A 14,511-nucleotide genomic window follows, 5' to 3' on the forward strand; every position below is an offset into this window, starting at 1 on the left:
TCTTATTAAGAATTCTTATTTTAAATTAAAAAATGCTATTCAATGAGACCATTTCTCAAACTTATTTCCCATTATTTTCAATTGAACTCTTAAGATTATTTTTCTTGCAAAACAAAACAAGTTTTTTTTTTTAAACAAACATCTTTTTAATTTCTTGAGATTCATTTTTTGCAGTATAGAAAACTGAAATAATTAACAACCCTGTACTCAATAAAACATCTCACTGGCAAAAGATAGTTACAAAACAACAGAAATAAACCTAAAACCATTTTGATAATGACAGAAAATAATAACAAAAGCTGTAACAGTGAAAGTAAATGAGTAAACAGTTCAACAAATACTACACTAAACACTAAAAGTGGAATATTTTTCAAAAAAGTAAAAATATAGGCAAAGAAGTGTCTCAAAAACTGCTAAAAGTTCTGACATAAAATGTTTTTTGTCTCTAAAATGCAAGTCTGTTAAACTGTTAAATCTTTAAAGGATTTTGACGAAAGTTTAACAAAGTTCTAAGCTAACTAATAATTATTTTGACAATTTCATTGTCTCTATATTGTGGCTCATTTTTTGTAGTTTTAGTGCAATTTGTCTCTTTTTTAAAGTTTTTGTAGCAGCACACAGTGCTGGTCTGAGTCTAGTTCTGTGTCCTGATTGGCTCAAAACCTTGTAGATCGATTTCCTCTGTGCTGTGTCTCCTGTACAGAATGCGTTTAGCTTGTCACACTTATATAAATCTTTATCATGTGCAGATCTTAAGTATTATAATATTGGATTAATTTTTCCATGAAGGTTTGAACTTTGAGAGTTTAAAAAGAAGAGAAAAATGTGAAAATGTTAATGTTTGTCTGAGAGTGAAGTTCACAGTGGAGTTTTATAGCCTTAAAACATCTAGAATGACTGTACAAAAATAAAGATGACTACTTTGTGGATTTTTTATATTGCAGGTTATTTTCAGAATGCAACTCCCACACTGTATTCAAAATAACTAATTAGTATTTCAAAGATCATAAACAAAAAGTACCAACAGAAATCTTCTGAAGGATCTGTACATTTTAACATCAGAACGTCTGGAAGTGTTTAAGGTTTGAAAACCCAAGAAAAAAACCCACGAGAACTCAGAGAAAGGCGAAATTTAACAACATACTTTCGATAAGCACATTTGACGTTGTAGCCAGCAGCCGAGTTGAGCACAGGGATTCCCAGATCCTGGTAGACCTGCTTCCAAACGGAACCACCCTCAATCTAGGATGCACAGATGGACACAGACTCCGTCAGTTAAGGGGAAAAATGTGACTCTGAGGACTCATAAGCAGAAGTGGCACTCACATTGTCGAAGCCCCCCAGTTTGTGGACCAGCCGGTAAAGCTTGAAGAGGTTGAGGTTTCTGTAGCCGAGGACGGGCCGCTTGTTGATGGGAGTTCCTGCAGAGGAGAATCAGTTAAGACGAGGAGACGAACGAGGTGTAAAGAAAACATCGTCTCCTGACTCACCCCTGTCCTCCATGAACTTGTAAAGCTGCTGCAGAAAGTTTTCCCTCTCCTCTGGGAAAGGCTCCACCTCCTCCTGCAGACAGGAGCAGCACACTTCCTGTTACTTTAACCATGTAGGTAGTGGAGGATCTGAATGGTTTTGTGCCTACCTCTTCTTCCTCATTGTTAGCATCTTCTTCCTGCTCCTCCTCTTCCTCCTCATCCTCCTCCTCGCTGCTGGAGCTGTCCTCTTTCACCTCCGTCTTCCAGGTGCTGGGAACCACCATCTTCTCCTGGAACTCCAGAGCTGCATCCAGAGCTGGCAGACACCAACATCATGCATTATTACGCAGTAAACACGGCGGAGATGCTCATTACTTCCTGCTGCTGTCAGCCGGCAAACTGAGAGCAACATATGGAGGGAAGACGCGACTAAACTTAAACATCGGGGTTAGAGAACTGGTTTTGTTTACAGATTCCTGACAAAAAAAGGATTTCAAACTGTGAAAATAGAATCCAACAACAATAACAGGTCCATTTAAAGTCAATCAGAACCTGCAGCGCTGCAGAGCAGCAGGAGCGTTGAGTCACAACGCCACAGGTGGCTTTAAGGATCATCTAACCACCTAAACAGATGCTCCTTTTATGGTGTTGCGACACTGAAAACATCAGAAATGTGAGTCAACCACCTGTGAAAGCACAGGCTGCTTCCTGACTGCAATTACAGAGGGAGCTCTGCAGCTGGAACGTGGAGAACAGCACGAGGACTCGCTTTCATATCAATTCAAAAAACCAGCCCACAGACGCCACGCCGCGCCGCGCCGCGCCACTGCCAGCTTCTCTCAAACTCACCTGGTTTGAGTCCCGTGTCTGCTTTAGGTGGAGAACGGCTGTTGATCTCATGGACGTCCTTCCGGAGCACCAGGTTACTGCGGAAAGCAGCGAACGTGTGAACAACATGATGTCACAGTTCAGCTCAGGTGAAGTCTACCTGTGAGCAACAAGTGTCAACGCTAAACCTCACAGCCTGCACCCGCGACTGCCATCGTGGACACATTCTGAGAGTGTGTGGACTCTATGTCTTCATCAGTGAAAGTGGTCAAAAGGCCTGGATGCTGTGCAGCAGAAAGGATTTATTGCTGACTTCAAGGTGAATAGTAAAGTTTTACAGCTGTAAACATGGAGATAATAAAATCTGTTGATCGCTGAAGTAAAGGGCTTCAGTTACAAGTAAAGGCAAAGTTTCTAAATTTCCCCTAATGTTAACTAAAATTAACCTCAGAAAAAAAATGTAATGAACAAAGAAATAAACAAAAATGTACACAAAATATTGTTAAAAGAATTCAGTTTACTGAAGTTTTGTTTAGATCCAACATCAAACTAGGGACTAATCGACGACTAATCCACTATTAAAATAGTCGACAACTAATTTAATAGTCGATTAGCCGTTACTTTATATTATATGGAGTCAGAGTGTAGTAAAGTTGAAAGTTGTTATGGCCTTAGGCTAGCTTTTTGGACTATTTTGGCATTTATTAAGGCATTATAGGATAATCTGGAGTTGCTACATGCTGGCTAATTTGGCTAATTTAGACATTTTAAAAGTTTTTTAGGCTTTTTTGGAGTTTAGCTAATATTTTAGCTTCATGCTAGCTGTTTTGGTTAACTTCTGCTTTTTTTCCGTTTTTTAGGCTAATTTCAGATTTCACTACTATTTAAGCAGGCTATCAGCTTCAGCGTTTTCAGCTATCAGCTTCAGCGTTTTTAGCCATCAATTTCAGCATCTTCAGCTATCACCACCAGCATCTTTAGCAGCCAAATTTAGCTAACACCCTTCACACTAGCATTATAACAGGTAATTCTATATAAGTATATATATAAGTAACGACACACAACTCCTCACAGGACAACAAACATGTATGAGGAAAACCAAGAATGGCTGGAAAAAAATCCCTCAAACTTCCACGCTGTGATCGTCCCACAGTGGACTGTGTGTGTTTCATGGACATGAATCCTTTACAGAGGTGGTCCTCAGTGCCGAGTTGTGGACCGGTACTGGTCACAGACAGTTGGCACAAAGTTGCAGAAAAAAACCTGCATTTTTTCCATATTATCCATCATTTGATTCTGAAGGAAGTTTTATTTTGGAAAACTATTGGATTCTCTCCACCACATCCTACTCCTTCTTGACACATGTCAAGTCACTCGAGTGTCTAAAATCTATCTGCTAGTTTAAAGCGGCTGAGCTGACCACTACATTGAAACCCCCAAGCTAGCAAAGTTAACACAAAACAAACGTATTTGGAAAGTTTCTTCAGTGAGGAAACAAGAAGAGTCTTTGCTCCTAATATGGATTTATAGTGACAGTAGTTCCCACAGACCATAATAATAATACAAAATACAAACCAACAGGCTGTCTAATGTTATGAAGATGCTGCTAATAAAGTTGTTCAAATGGTGGATTCACATTTATGACTATAATTAGAATATAAAAGTTTTAGTGACCCTTTTTTGCATTTATCTGTTGCACCTTAAATATCAGATGCGGCTGAAGTTGGCATCTGATTTTTATCTTCCATTTGACAGTTATGGGTTAAGAGAAAATCACTTTTTAACAATTCCTGCTAGAAATCTAGTGAACAAATAAAGTTTAGAACAGCTGCTGATATTTTACAGAGGATGAACTTCACCCTCAAAAGTTAAAAAACCCAAACATTTCAATGTCGTACAAACCGGCCTGTGAAAATATTGTCTGACATTAAACAGTCCGTGGGCTAAAAAACATTGAGGATGACTGATTTTAAGAACCACACGAGAGTTTTGGGAGCTTTGAGGGTCAGAGTTGATTAACAACCGTGTGATGATTATACACACTTGTGATTGTGGAAGTGATGGGAGAACCTGGACTCAGACAGTCAAATGGGTGTGTGAATACTTTTGGGAATGCAGAGTATGTAAAAAAAAAATAAAAGGAAAACAAATTGTATGAGATTACCTCATATTACCAACATTGTCAACCTTGTATTTTACCAAATCAATGTAAAGACTTAGAGGGAACAAAAAGCCTTAAAATCTAATTTTCTTCATTAGTGTTTCTTCACACCTGAAAACTGATTTTTATTGAGACAAATCACTTTGTTCCATAGCAGGAAGGAAAGCTGCTACAAACTGATTACATTTGCCATAAAAGCACTGATGAAGCCCCCTGTTAGAGTGATTCTAGGACTTCAAGCACTTTTAAGCCCCTTCTTATCTTATCACTCATCAGGTGTTTTCTTCACCTGATTATGGGCCAAAATCCAAGTGATAAGAGCTTCTTTTCTGCTGCAGATGCTGGTAATGTTTACAATCTATCTAGAGAGGAATGCAGCACAGACATCCTTAAATCCTTACAGTCACTAAGATTTTTTTGGAAATTCAATGATGTTTTTCTCCATAAAACCAAAAAAACTGATTTGTTTTAGATTTTACCTGGATGACAAAGCTGACCTACTTTTTACTGAATCATATCTAGTAACAGTCTCATCAAATTCCAACAGCAATGTCTGATTTATTCAAATAATCCTCTATTTACAAACACAAACGGATCATTTTGATAGTAATCAATGACCCACAAACGAGATCTGCTGATGATGTACATTGCAGCAGAATTACAGGCAGTTATGCAAAGCAGAAAAAGCTGCTGAGAAGATATCATTAATAATAATGGACTGACCGTCATAAACAGTCTGTTGGATGCTGGAACTTTTTAAGATAAAGTCCCTCTTCAAACATCTTCGGATCTATTTTTAAAGCTATTATGATCATGTCGTTTTTAGGCAAAATCACAACAACTGTGGTTTTCTAGGACGTAGTTTCTGCAGAGCAACACAAGTTCAGTAGAAACTCCCCTCCGAGTTGTTAAAGGGAACCCCCATTTACCCATGTCACACGCCAATCTAACATTACCGGTGCAACAAAAATACAAGCACTATTTGAGCTATCCAGCCGTACAGTTTAGAGACACATTCCAGCTCAAAAGCAAAGATTACCTTATTTGTCTGCAAGCGTTTTTCTACATTTTCAAACAGCATTTTCTGTCTGCTCCTGATTAGAATGAAGGAATATTCAGAAATGTAATTTTGAGCTTAATTTTTCTTAATATATGTCCTCCATCAACAGAAAAAGGCCACAAGATCATCAAAGTTTGAAATCATTACTTACAACTTTCCATCCTTAAAAGACCGAATGAGGATGGTGTCCTTCTTTACAGCGACGTCTTCATGGCAGTCCGGAGAGATGACCTTAGTGAAAAGCAAACACAAATATTCAGAAAAAAGTAAAAAATATATATATATTCTCATTTATACAAATAAACACATTAAAGGTTTTGTTTTGTAGTTTTTAGTCCAACAAACTCTCAATAGAACTTTACACACATTGATGTGTCAAACGACTAAACAAGACCGGAGCAGCCAATAAATTGCAGCAATAAAATCTCAAACCAAACAGGAGATGTGAGCAGAGCCGCTGCTCTGTGGAGTCCAACCCAGAGGAGGCGGCTCTGCAGAAATGGAGATCTGATTTCCTGCTCTCTGCAGCACACACTCCCTCTTGCAGGGTGAATGCTTTCACTCCAACGCAATAACTGGGATGCTGCGAGGCGTAGCTGAGATCCAGACTCACTCCTTCCGCGTTTTAACGAGGCAGCGTCAGACTTTTATTGTTGGAAGCGAATCATCTGTTGTAGGAGGCATCAGCCAGCGTGTTGCTCCACCCCTCTGCCATGCGCCGACAGTAAGCAATATAGTTCTGAGGACGGGCACAGGGAGGCAGCATGGAGCTCAGCCAAGAACAGCAAAATGCAGGGGGCGTGGCCTGGATGAAAACAGCCCCCCTCCCCATAGTTCTACTTGTAAGAATTACATAAACAAATCAGATCCTTTAGCTTTTCCCTGAGTCAGCAGCAGAGCCGTGAAGCAGACTCTGTTTAAATGTTTTTCTAAGTCGTCTGAAATGTCCCAACATCTCCAACTGAAAGTGGACGTTATGATGGAACACCACAATGAGGGAAAAAAAGAGACTGACCAAAGCCGGGTACCACGACGACTTCTTTTTGTCGTTGCCGGTGACCCCCTCCACCATGACAACCTTGCCGAACAGATCTTCATTCTGTCGCTGGTCGTTGTCCTCTTCCTCACTGGAGGAGGAAGACGACTCTTCCTCCTGACTGTGAAAGGAAAGGAGAGTTTGTTCATTCACTCTGTGAACTTTTAGAAGAGCCTTTTGTAAATTAGTAAATGATCTTGTTTGTCAACAGTGGAGCAGGAAATAACTGTACAGCGTAGAAAAAATACTTCATTATTTGTTTGGCTGCTGCTGTTAATCCACTGCGGTTTTTTGCAAGATTGAGCTCAGAGAACCAATAATCTTTTTTTAATTACATTTTTCCCACTGAACCACTTGTGTTCACATTTCCTCTTCTGAAGCATCGTTACTGTACACCTCATGTTTGCCATCTCCAACAAAAAGGGGTTTATGTTTCACAATAAATCAATGCTACATATATAAAAGCACAACAAAGCACAGATTCTTTGACAAGAAGCAGCTTATTTTTTTTCAATTAATCTTTCTTCAGTTTAAAAAGACAGAGCTCCACAGTTTGTGCTCTAATCATGGTGATAAAGGCTGCGCTGATGGGCGCTCTCATTAGGATCAGTGTACAAATGAACAGGCTTAGCTCTGGACGCTAAACCTGCAGCCACGACTGATCTCACAAGTGTGGAATCAGATCCGGCGTCCTCCTCTAATGCCTCAGTAAACCCGTTCTCTGCACAGCTCCTCGGAAATGTAAACAGTTTCTGGCACGACTCGAGTGCAGTAAATCCATCTGGCAACTATAACCACAACAATAACAACAACAACCACCGAGCTGGGAATCCATGTTATAAACAAAGAACTTCGTATGGGGTCAAATTAGGATCATTTTAAAGCGAATTAAAAAAAAAAAAAAACAGATTGTACATCTTCAAAATAAAAAAAAATGTAGATTTTTTAAAAAATATTTTCAATATTTGAAAAAAAAGTATATATTTTAAGCTTAAAGAATCACTGAAAACTCAAAAACTGTAGTCAAACGAAAGTTATTTATTTGAAACAGCTGCTTTTTTGTACTTTTAACTTTTATTTATTTCTCCCCCTCTGTGCTTTCAGTCTTAAATTTACAGATGAAATTCAGAATTTTCAAAGTCAGAGCTTAAGGCTAATTTACAGGGGGCGGGGCTTTAAGGCCATTTGCTGCAGGGACACGATTGACAAAGGTTATGATGATGGATCAAACATTGGGAGATTGTTTTCACTACTGTACATCAGAGGAGGGAAGACACAGGTTGTGTTTTTGGAGCAGAATGACGCCACCATGACCTCCATGACCTGATGTCAATCATGTCCAGGTAGCCTCAAGGTCCCGCCTCCACGTAAAATTAGTGTCAACTCCAAAAACAAAGAGTCTGTATTGACACTGTAAATTAACATCAGAAAGTGAAAATAGAGAGAAATTAAATAAACAAAATGGAAAAATACAAAATTACAGTTTTTGCAAAAATTTTTTTTTTTAAATTTGGTAACAAATTTGAGTTTTTTAATTAAAGTTTTTAGAATTTCTTCAAATGCATTTTTTATAGACTCTAACCCTAACCCTTTCAGGTTTGAGGGTAAAACTATTCTCAATTTGATTTCAAATCTACATTTTTTTGCAGGAGTTTTTCCTTGGTGCATCAAACTGGGAAGTCTGGTTTAGTGACACTGAAAACTGAAACCACAACTTTCAGCAGCCTCTAATGCTCACATATGAAAACAAAACCCTGGTCACCAGTTCCTCCCTTTTTCCTTCACAAAATACTACACAAGTTTAAATAGACGGTTAGGAGCCGTTAGTAGGAAAAGCACAATAGAAATTGGTACCATCTGGCAAAAAAAAGGCTTGTTTTGAATGCCGCTTCACGTTTTCCAAAACGCCAAAGGGTTTCCTGAACCTTAACAGATGTTCACTCATGCATCTCAACATATACTGTATTACTAAACCGCATCATTAACGAGTTAAGACATAACTACTGAACATATGGAAACAAGTTTAGGATAGTAATGTGCCTCAGGGACCATTCTGAGTCGATATTGCATCAATGTTTAGAGAAATATTGACTTTTCTGTGAGTGCAATTAAAGAGGGAGGGTAGAAAATAAGATTATGGGGCCAAGACTGTTTTTTTTTGGTAATAGAGCAGACACAATTATACCAAATAAACCCAGAGTAGATCCTTTTCCCTGCTGAAAACTGTGCTGTCTCCCAGGAGCACACACATCAGTGCATAAAATCCCCGCTGGGGGGGAGGAAAGAGAAAGGCCTAAGCAGGACCACAATGTGCTCGCACACACATCAGATGATTAAAACGCTTGAGGAGGAGAGGAGACTCTTCTTTCCCAGTCTCAGGGGCCCCGAGTGAAAGAATAAAGATGAGACTTCCCTCCTTATTTCAAACGCTGTCACCAGAGTTGGAGAGCTTGTTATTGATGAGAGCTTTCCCTCCCCAGCAGGGGTGTCCCACATCCTTAAACCGTGCTTTAAAATGACTCCTGAACACGACGGAGGACGGCACTCACACTGGGTTCGACCGTCGGCCGCGGTTGCCTTTTTTGCCGATGACGGGGGTGCCGAAATGCTCGGGGTTGGTTAGGGGGAGTCTGTCCAGGGTCTGCGCAGGAGACAAAGGTGCTTTTGTTAAAAAAAGAAAAACCTCTCAAACCAAACGTAAAAATTACACATCACCTCGCTCTCTGCAAAGTGGCGTGCTCCTTTCAGGCAGAGAGAGGAACGCCTCAGGGTCTTCTCATCGCCATCGTCAAACACTGCAGACGAGACACTGAAGTCATTAGGCTGCCTGAAGTAACGCACCAAGAATCACTGGGGTGTAAGTATGAACCAATCTTTACATCAAATGTCTGTTTTTAGGAGTTTATTGCAGTTTCCTCGTCAATAAATGCAGCCAATCACAACTCTTGATTACACTTAAACGGCGTGTCATGTTTCCTTCCTGTCTGTGCAGTTTTGAGGGTAAAGACCCCCCCCCCATCCCAGGTGATCTCAGGTGACAAACAGCAGTTAAAACACTTCAGATAGCAACAGCACATATTGATTTTCCCACAATGCAACTGTGTACTTACAGATAATGATTTTCAGTTAAATAATGAGCCAGTCTTGAGAAAAATGTGTTAAAACTTTACAAAACATTTGTAAACAAACTGTTTCTTAGAATAAAAAACAGATGTTGGGACTACTGGCAGCTTCAGATAAAACTTTAAATGTCTATATTTTTTCAAACAGTGCTCTCCATAAGCATTGATCTAACTTCTTATGAAGCAGGAACTGCAGTGAAACCCGACACTAAAAACTCCTGTGAAAGTAAAGAAAAAAAAAAAGCAAAACTGAAAATAAAACATGAGAACTGTGTTAACTGGGGTCAAACTGCATACAGGATGACATTACAGCTGAAAACAAACTTCATTTCCTCAGAACGGAGGATATTGCAGCGTGCAGAAAGACTCATTTTCTCTAACTGGTTCAGCTTGTTACAGAGAATATAACAGACAATGAGGCTTTTTACTATGTTTAGAAATGTCATTTCTAAAGAGTCAAAGATGAAAACAGCAGTTTAAAGAGATCATTTTCTTTGAAATGAACAGAAAATAGGAAATAGAAGCCCTTTCATTGGGAGCACCTGTTCCTTTACCATGCTGGAGTGAGGGGAGTGCAGGTGCTACAGAGAAGTGCGGTCAAACACGTTGTTGTGCACTTACCAACAGTGTATATACTGGCATCTGTCAGCTTGTTAATTGTGGCCTCCTGGTAAACTCCGTCCTGATTCTTCACCTCCACGACAGCGCCCACCTGTGTGACGGATCAGCAGCTGTTACCCGGCTTGTCGATAGATAATTATTATTACTTCCCAGCGCTAAAAGACAATCATGTGGTTTCACCTAATGAGGCAACCACAAGAATCCAAATTGACTGAAATGAAATTACAAGGCTAATGCCTGACAACCCATTACTGTCAGGCTTATTCTGCATTCAGCCTGATCGGCAAACAAAGCTGGAAAATTCATCTGAACTTTAAAAAAAATTGGGTTTATTATTGCCACTACGAAAAAGTAAAAGTGATAAATAAGAATGATTTATCCTCCATCCTCCTGCCTCACCTTCAGGGGTCCTTTGATGTTTTCATCATGGACCTCCGCTGTAGTCAGATCTGATTTAAAGGTCACCTGAAAAGAACAGGAAGCATGAGAAAGACAATTAAATCTAAAATTACAACCACATGACCATTAGAATTAACATTCACAGATTTTCCAACACGTTTAGCATATTTGTAACAGATGTGTGTGGTTGTGAGTCCTCCACAAACTATTTTTAACTGAAAATGCTGCTGTTAGACGGTTTTGGTGCAACTATGAAGACTGCCGTCTACCCATCACCCCCCAAGCTTCCTCCCCTGCCTCTGCATCCTCCCCTGAGTGAGCCATGGAGGATAATAATCTGATCATGCTGAGGTAATCTTGCTTCTCCATGGCAATCTGGCATTACTGAGACAGAGAAGACCACAAGGCCGGCGCACGCTCGTCAAGTCATTTACCTTCATGGACTTTCCTTCAGAAGAAGTTCTACTTCGGGAGCATCATAATTTCCACTTCAGCTTACATTTCTGTTTTGAGTTTTATTCATGTTATGTTTAATTATGTTAGGAGGGTCAGGAGGATGAAGAGAATTCAGTGTGTTCTATAATTCCAATTTGAACTGGCCTGTAAAGAACTTTGTGTTACTGTTGTACAAAATGTGTTTTATAAATAAAGTTTGATTTGAAATTATTTAAAGAACATATTTTATCCCAGAAGAAGTAGATAAAGCAATCTAACTACACTAGTAAGAGTAAAAGACAACTTAACAGTTGACAGTCTTTTATTGAACTTGAGCTGAAATCTGTTATGCTGACATTTTAACTCATTTTCCTTCATAAAACTCTTTATTTTGTGAGGTAATAATGACTTGTTTGTTTCATAAAGACTTCTACTGCATCCTTCATCACAGCTGCTTGTGATGTTTTCATCTTTGAGACATTTTCTCATAGTTTTTTTAAACCTCCACATCCTCAACATGTTGAAGTTTGTTGCAGAAACTAATCAAATACATTGATACTACAATTGCGGTAACTAATAAGAGTCTTTCTGATACAGTGATTTTGTTTTTCCCCCAGAGCTTTCATTCATCTCTTTCACTTTTTTTTAGAGAAAATCTTTATTTATATTACAGCAGAATGATGAATGCAGCGTGAAGTCTGAGTCTGAACATCAATGTAAGAATAAAACACAACAATCATCTAATTAATTAATTAGCAAAATACTCGTTTGTTTTTAGTAGGAGTCAAAGCTAAAGTATACTGTCAAGACAAAATCAAAATTTGCATATGCACTAGCTGAAACCTGACATTACTTTTGACAAGGAAGTTGCGACAATATTTTACTGAATTTCATAAACGCATAAAATAAAACATAAATATTCATCTTAGTGTAGCTGAATATAACTTTAGGCTGTTTATAATGAATCAAGTAAAATGTATGGTGCAATAAAAATACTCTTAAAAGAAGTTACTTGTTACTACCTACTTTTGGTAACTGCTTCAAAACAACCAGAAGCAAAACATACAACAACTATAATTCCCTCAGACCCTGTGTTCATCAGAATGAGGCTTTTATGCAAATGTTGGTGTTTTTCAGATTAATTATTTACTGCAGGACTGTTAAAGTTTTTCCTTAAAGGTTTTGGAGGTTTAATTTGAAAAAAAAGGCCTGTTTAGAATAAAACAGAAATTGCTATTGACTAAAAAGTAACTAGCAACAAAAACAGTCAAGTTTCTCTAAAAAAAGACCATCAGCATAATGAAAGGATGAAGCATGAACAGGGAGATGCAGCAGAATCGTCAGGTCATAAATAAAACGAAAGCTAACCGAGATAAGAGCTTAGTGAGGCGGCGTTTCATCTGTTACTGACATAATAACGCTCTTGCCAACTGGAATAAAACCGTCTCTTTCTTCACAGGAAAAACTGGAGGATTTGCTCCCCGACGGCACAGGGTTGGTTATTTTGCTTGTCTGAAACCTCAGCCAGACTGCATCAGTAACACCTGACCACCCAGCATCTAAGCGAACACTCAGTTCCTGCAGAACTCACAGAAACCAACACACATAATAGCATGAATCCAATGAAAGCATAACAGAAGTCAAGAAAATGTATGTTTTATGAATACATTTATCTAAATTCTTTTCGAAACAATGGAAATTTTCTGTCAAAAATGCAATAATATTGTAGTTACATTTGATAACAATTTATTCAAGATAATTTGGCAGATTTTTCCATATTTTTGTTGTTATATTTTCTATTCTTTTCATATTATTTGTGTTTTACCTAATAAAAATGTCATTTCAAAGCAGGTCAGAAACAAATGTGTAACAGTTTACCATCCTGATCATGTTTGTTGATTCCATTTCAAGCAGAAAGAGTAGATCTACACACTGAAGCTATCTCATCAGTTATTCGACAGCTTTTTTCCTCAAATTTGCTTTGAATTCATAGAACAGATTGCGCTACATCACATAATGAGTTTAGTAATGTCCACGTGATTCTCATGTGATTCTAAAGTCTGCTGCAGTAAATCAAAGCTTTGGGTGGTGTGAGACGAAGCAGGCGTAGTAACAAAGCACAACTACATCAACGCCACATACAGACACCTTCAACATACTGTGTACCCAATGACTACAGCCTTAGTCACATGCACATGTATGGGGGGGGTAACCCGGGGTTGTCCGGACCCATGGAGGGTCGTACAGAGGAGTGGCCAAATCTTCAGGGTAGTACAGGTTCAAATTTCCTACAGTCTCGTGCAGAAGGGATGGAAAGTACCATTCTTTTGTGTGTGGTAAGGGTAACGTGAAATATTCTATATATTATGACAGTCGTACAGTCCCCTTTATGCCACACTTTAGTCATTAGTAAGGAGTTAGTTTGGACCCCTTACTGGTTGCATGCATGGGGTGTGCACATGAATCATGATATGCAAGTGCCCGTCGGACGCCAGTAGGATCTCCACACAAACTACACTCTACAGCAGGGACCTCAAACTCAATTTACCTTGGGGCGACTGAAGATAGAGTGATGGAGTTCCATTTGTCCCAAAAACAAGTATTTGCGTCCACTCTCTACATATTTGGTCCATTGTCTATGTCTACTGAACAAGTTTATTGAACATTTGTTCATGTCTATGTACTACTAAGCAAAATCTTCTGTGAAACAACAGGAGATAACAACGCTAGCAACTGTTGCTGAGGACATTTTGGAGGACCAGATCCAACAACAATAGCAAATGTAAAGTTATAAAACAAAGCTGAAACATCTCAAAGCAAATATAAAGCTATTAAAGAAGCGTGGACATACAGAAGATATTGCTTAGTAGACATTGAACTTTAATTATAAAGGCGGGGGCCACAAAATATCAACTTGGGGCCGCAAATGGCCCATGGGCCGGCAGCTTGAGACCCCTGCTCTACAGTCAGGCTGCACACAAGAAGCACACACTTATGTGAACAAAACTAACGAGCTTCCTTGCTTCCACCCTGAAAGATTTGGGGATTTTGGAAAAAAAAAAAAAACACGATCAATTTTGCAGTCAAAATGCTGGACAAACAGAGAGCAGACCTGGCTTCAAAATAAAAGTGTCCTTAATGGGGTAGTTCTCACATGATAATGCACATCAACACCGCCGTCCATTTTTGCCTTAGACAACGGAAGTTTAATTTTGGAAGTAAAAAAACGTAACATTGTTTATGACACAAAACAAGCATTTTTCAAGAAGTTAGTGAGGAAGGAGAGAGCACAGAGCCTGGTTACCAAAGTTTTAGATAAACTGCTTGACATGACAGGAGCAGGACCATAGACTGTATATAAAATAACTGGACAAAGC

At 38.9% G+C, this 14,511-nt stretch overlaps 1 protein-coding gene across 4 annotated transcripts in view; it reads right to left on the reverse strand.

The window, feature by feature from the left end:
- arid4b (AT-rich interaction domain 4B) overlaps positions 1–14,511 on the reverse strand; it is a 38,596-nt gene that overhangs the window by 10,633 nt on the left and 13,452 nt on the right. For all 4 annotated transcript variants that reach the window (XM_024296523.2, XM_024296521.2, XM_024296519.2 and 1 more), the window contains exons 4-14: positions 10,700–10,765; positions 10,301–10,391; positions 9,273–9,352; positions 9,107–9,198; positions 6,537–6,678; positions 5,673–5,752; positions 2,322–2,398; positions 1,640–1,788; positions 1,491–1,563; positions 1,327–1,421; positions 1,145–1,242 (exon numbers count right to left, since the gene is read on the reverse strand). In XM_024296523.2, the coding sequence (XP_024152291.1) occupies positions 1,145–1,242; positions 1,327–1,421; positions 1,491–1,563; positions 1,640–1,788; positions 2,322–2,398; positions 5,673–5,752; positions 6,537–6,678; positions 9,107–9,198; positions 9,273–9,352; positions 10,301–10,391; positions 10,700–10,765 (1,043 nt within the window). The remainder of the gene's footprint in view (positions 1–1,144; positions 1,243–1,326; positions 1,422–1,490; positions 1,564–1,639; positions 1,789–2,321; positions 2,399–5,672; positions 5,753–6,536; positions 6,679–9,106; positions 9,199–9,272; positions 9,353–10,300; positions 10,392–10,699; positions 10,766–14,511) is intronic.

The sequence above is a fragment of the Oryzias melastigma genome, linkage group LG15 (assembly GCF_002922805.2).
Source record: "Oryzias melastigma strain HK-1 linkage group LG15, ASM292280v2, whole genome shotgun sequence".
Taxonomy (NCBI): Eukaryota; Metazoa; Chordata; class Actinopteri; order Beloniformes; family Adrianichthyidae; genus Oryzias; species Oryzias melastigma.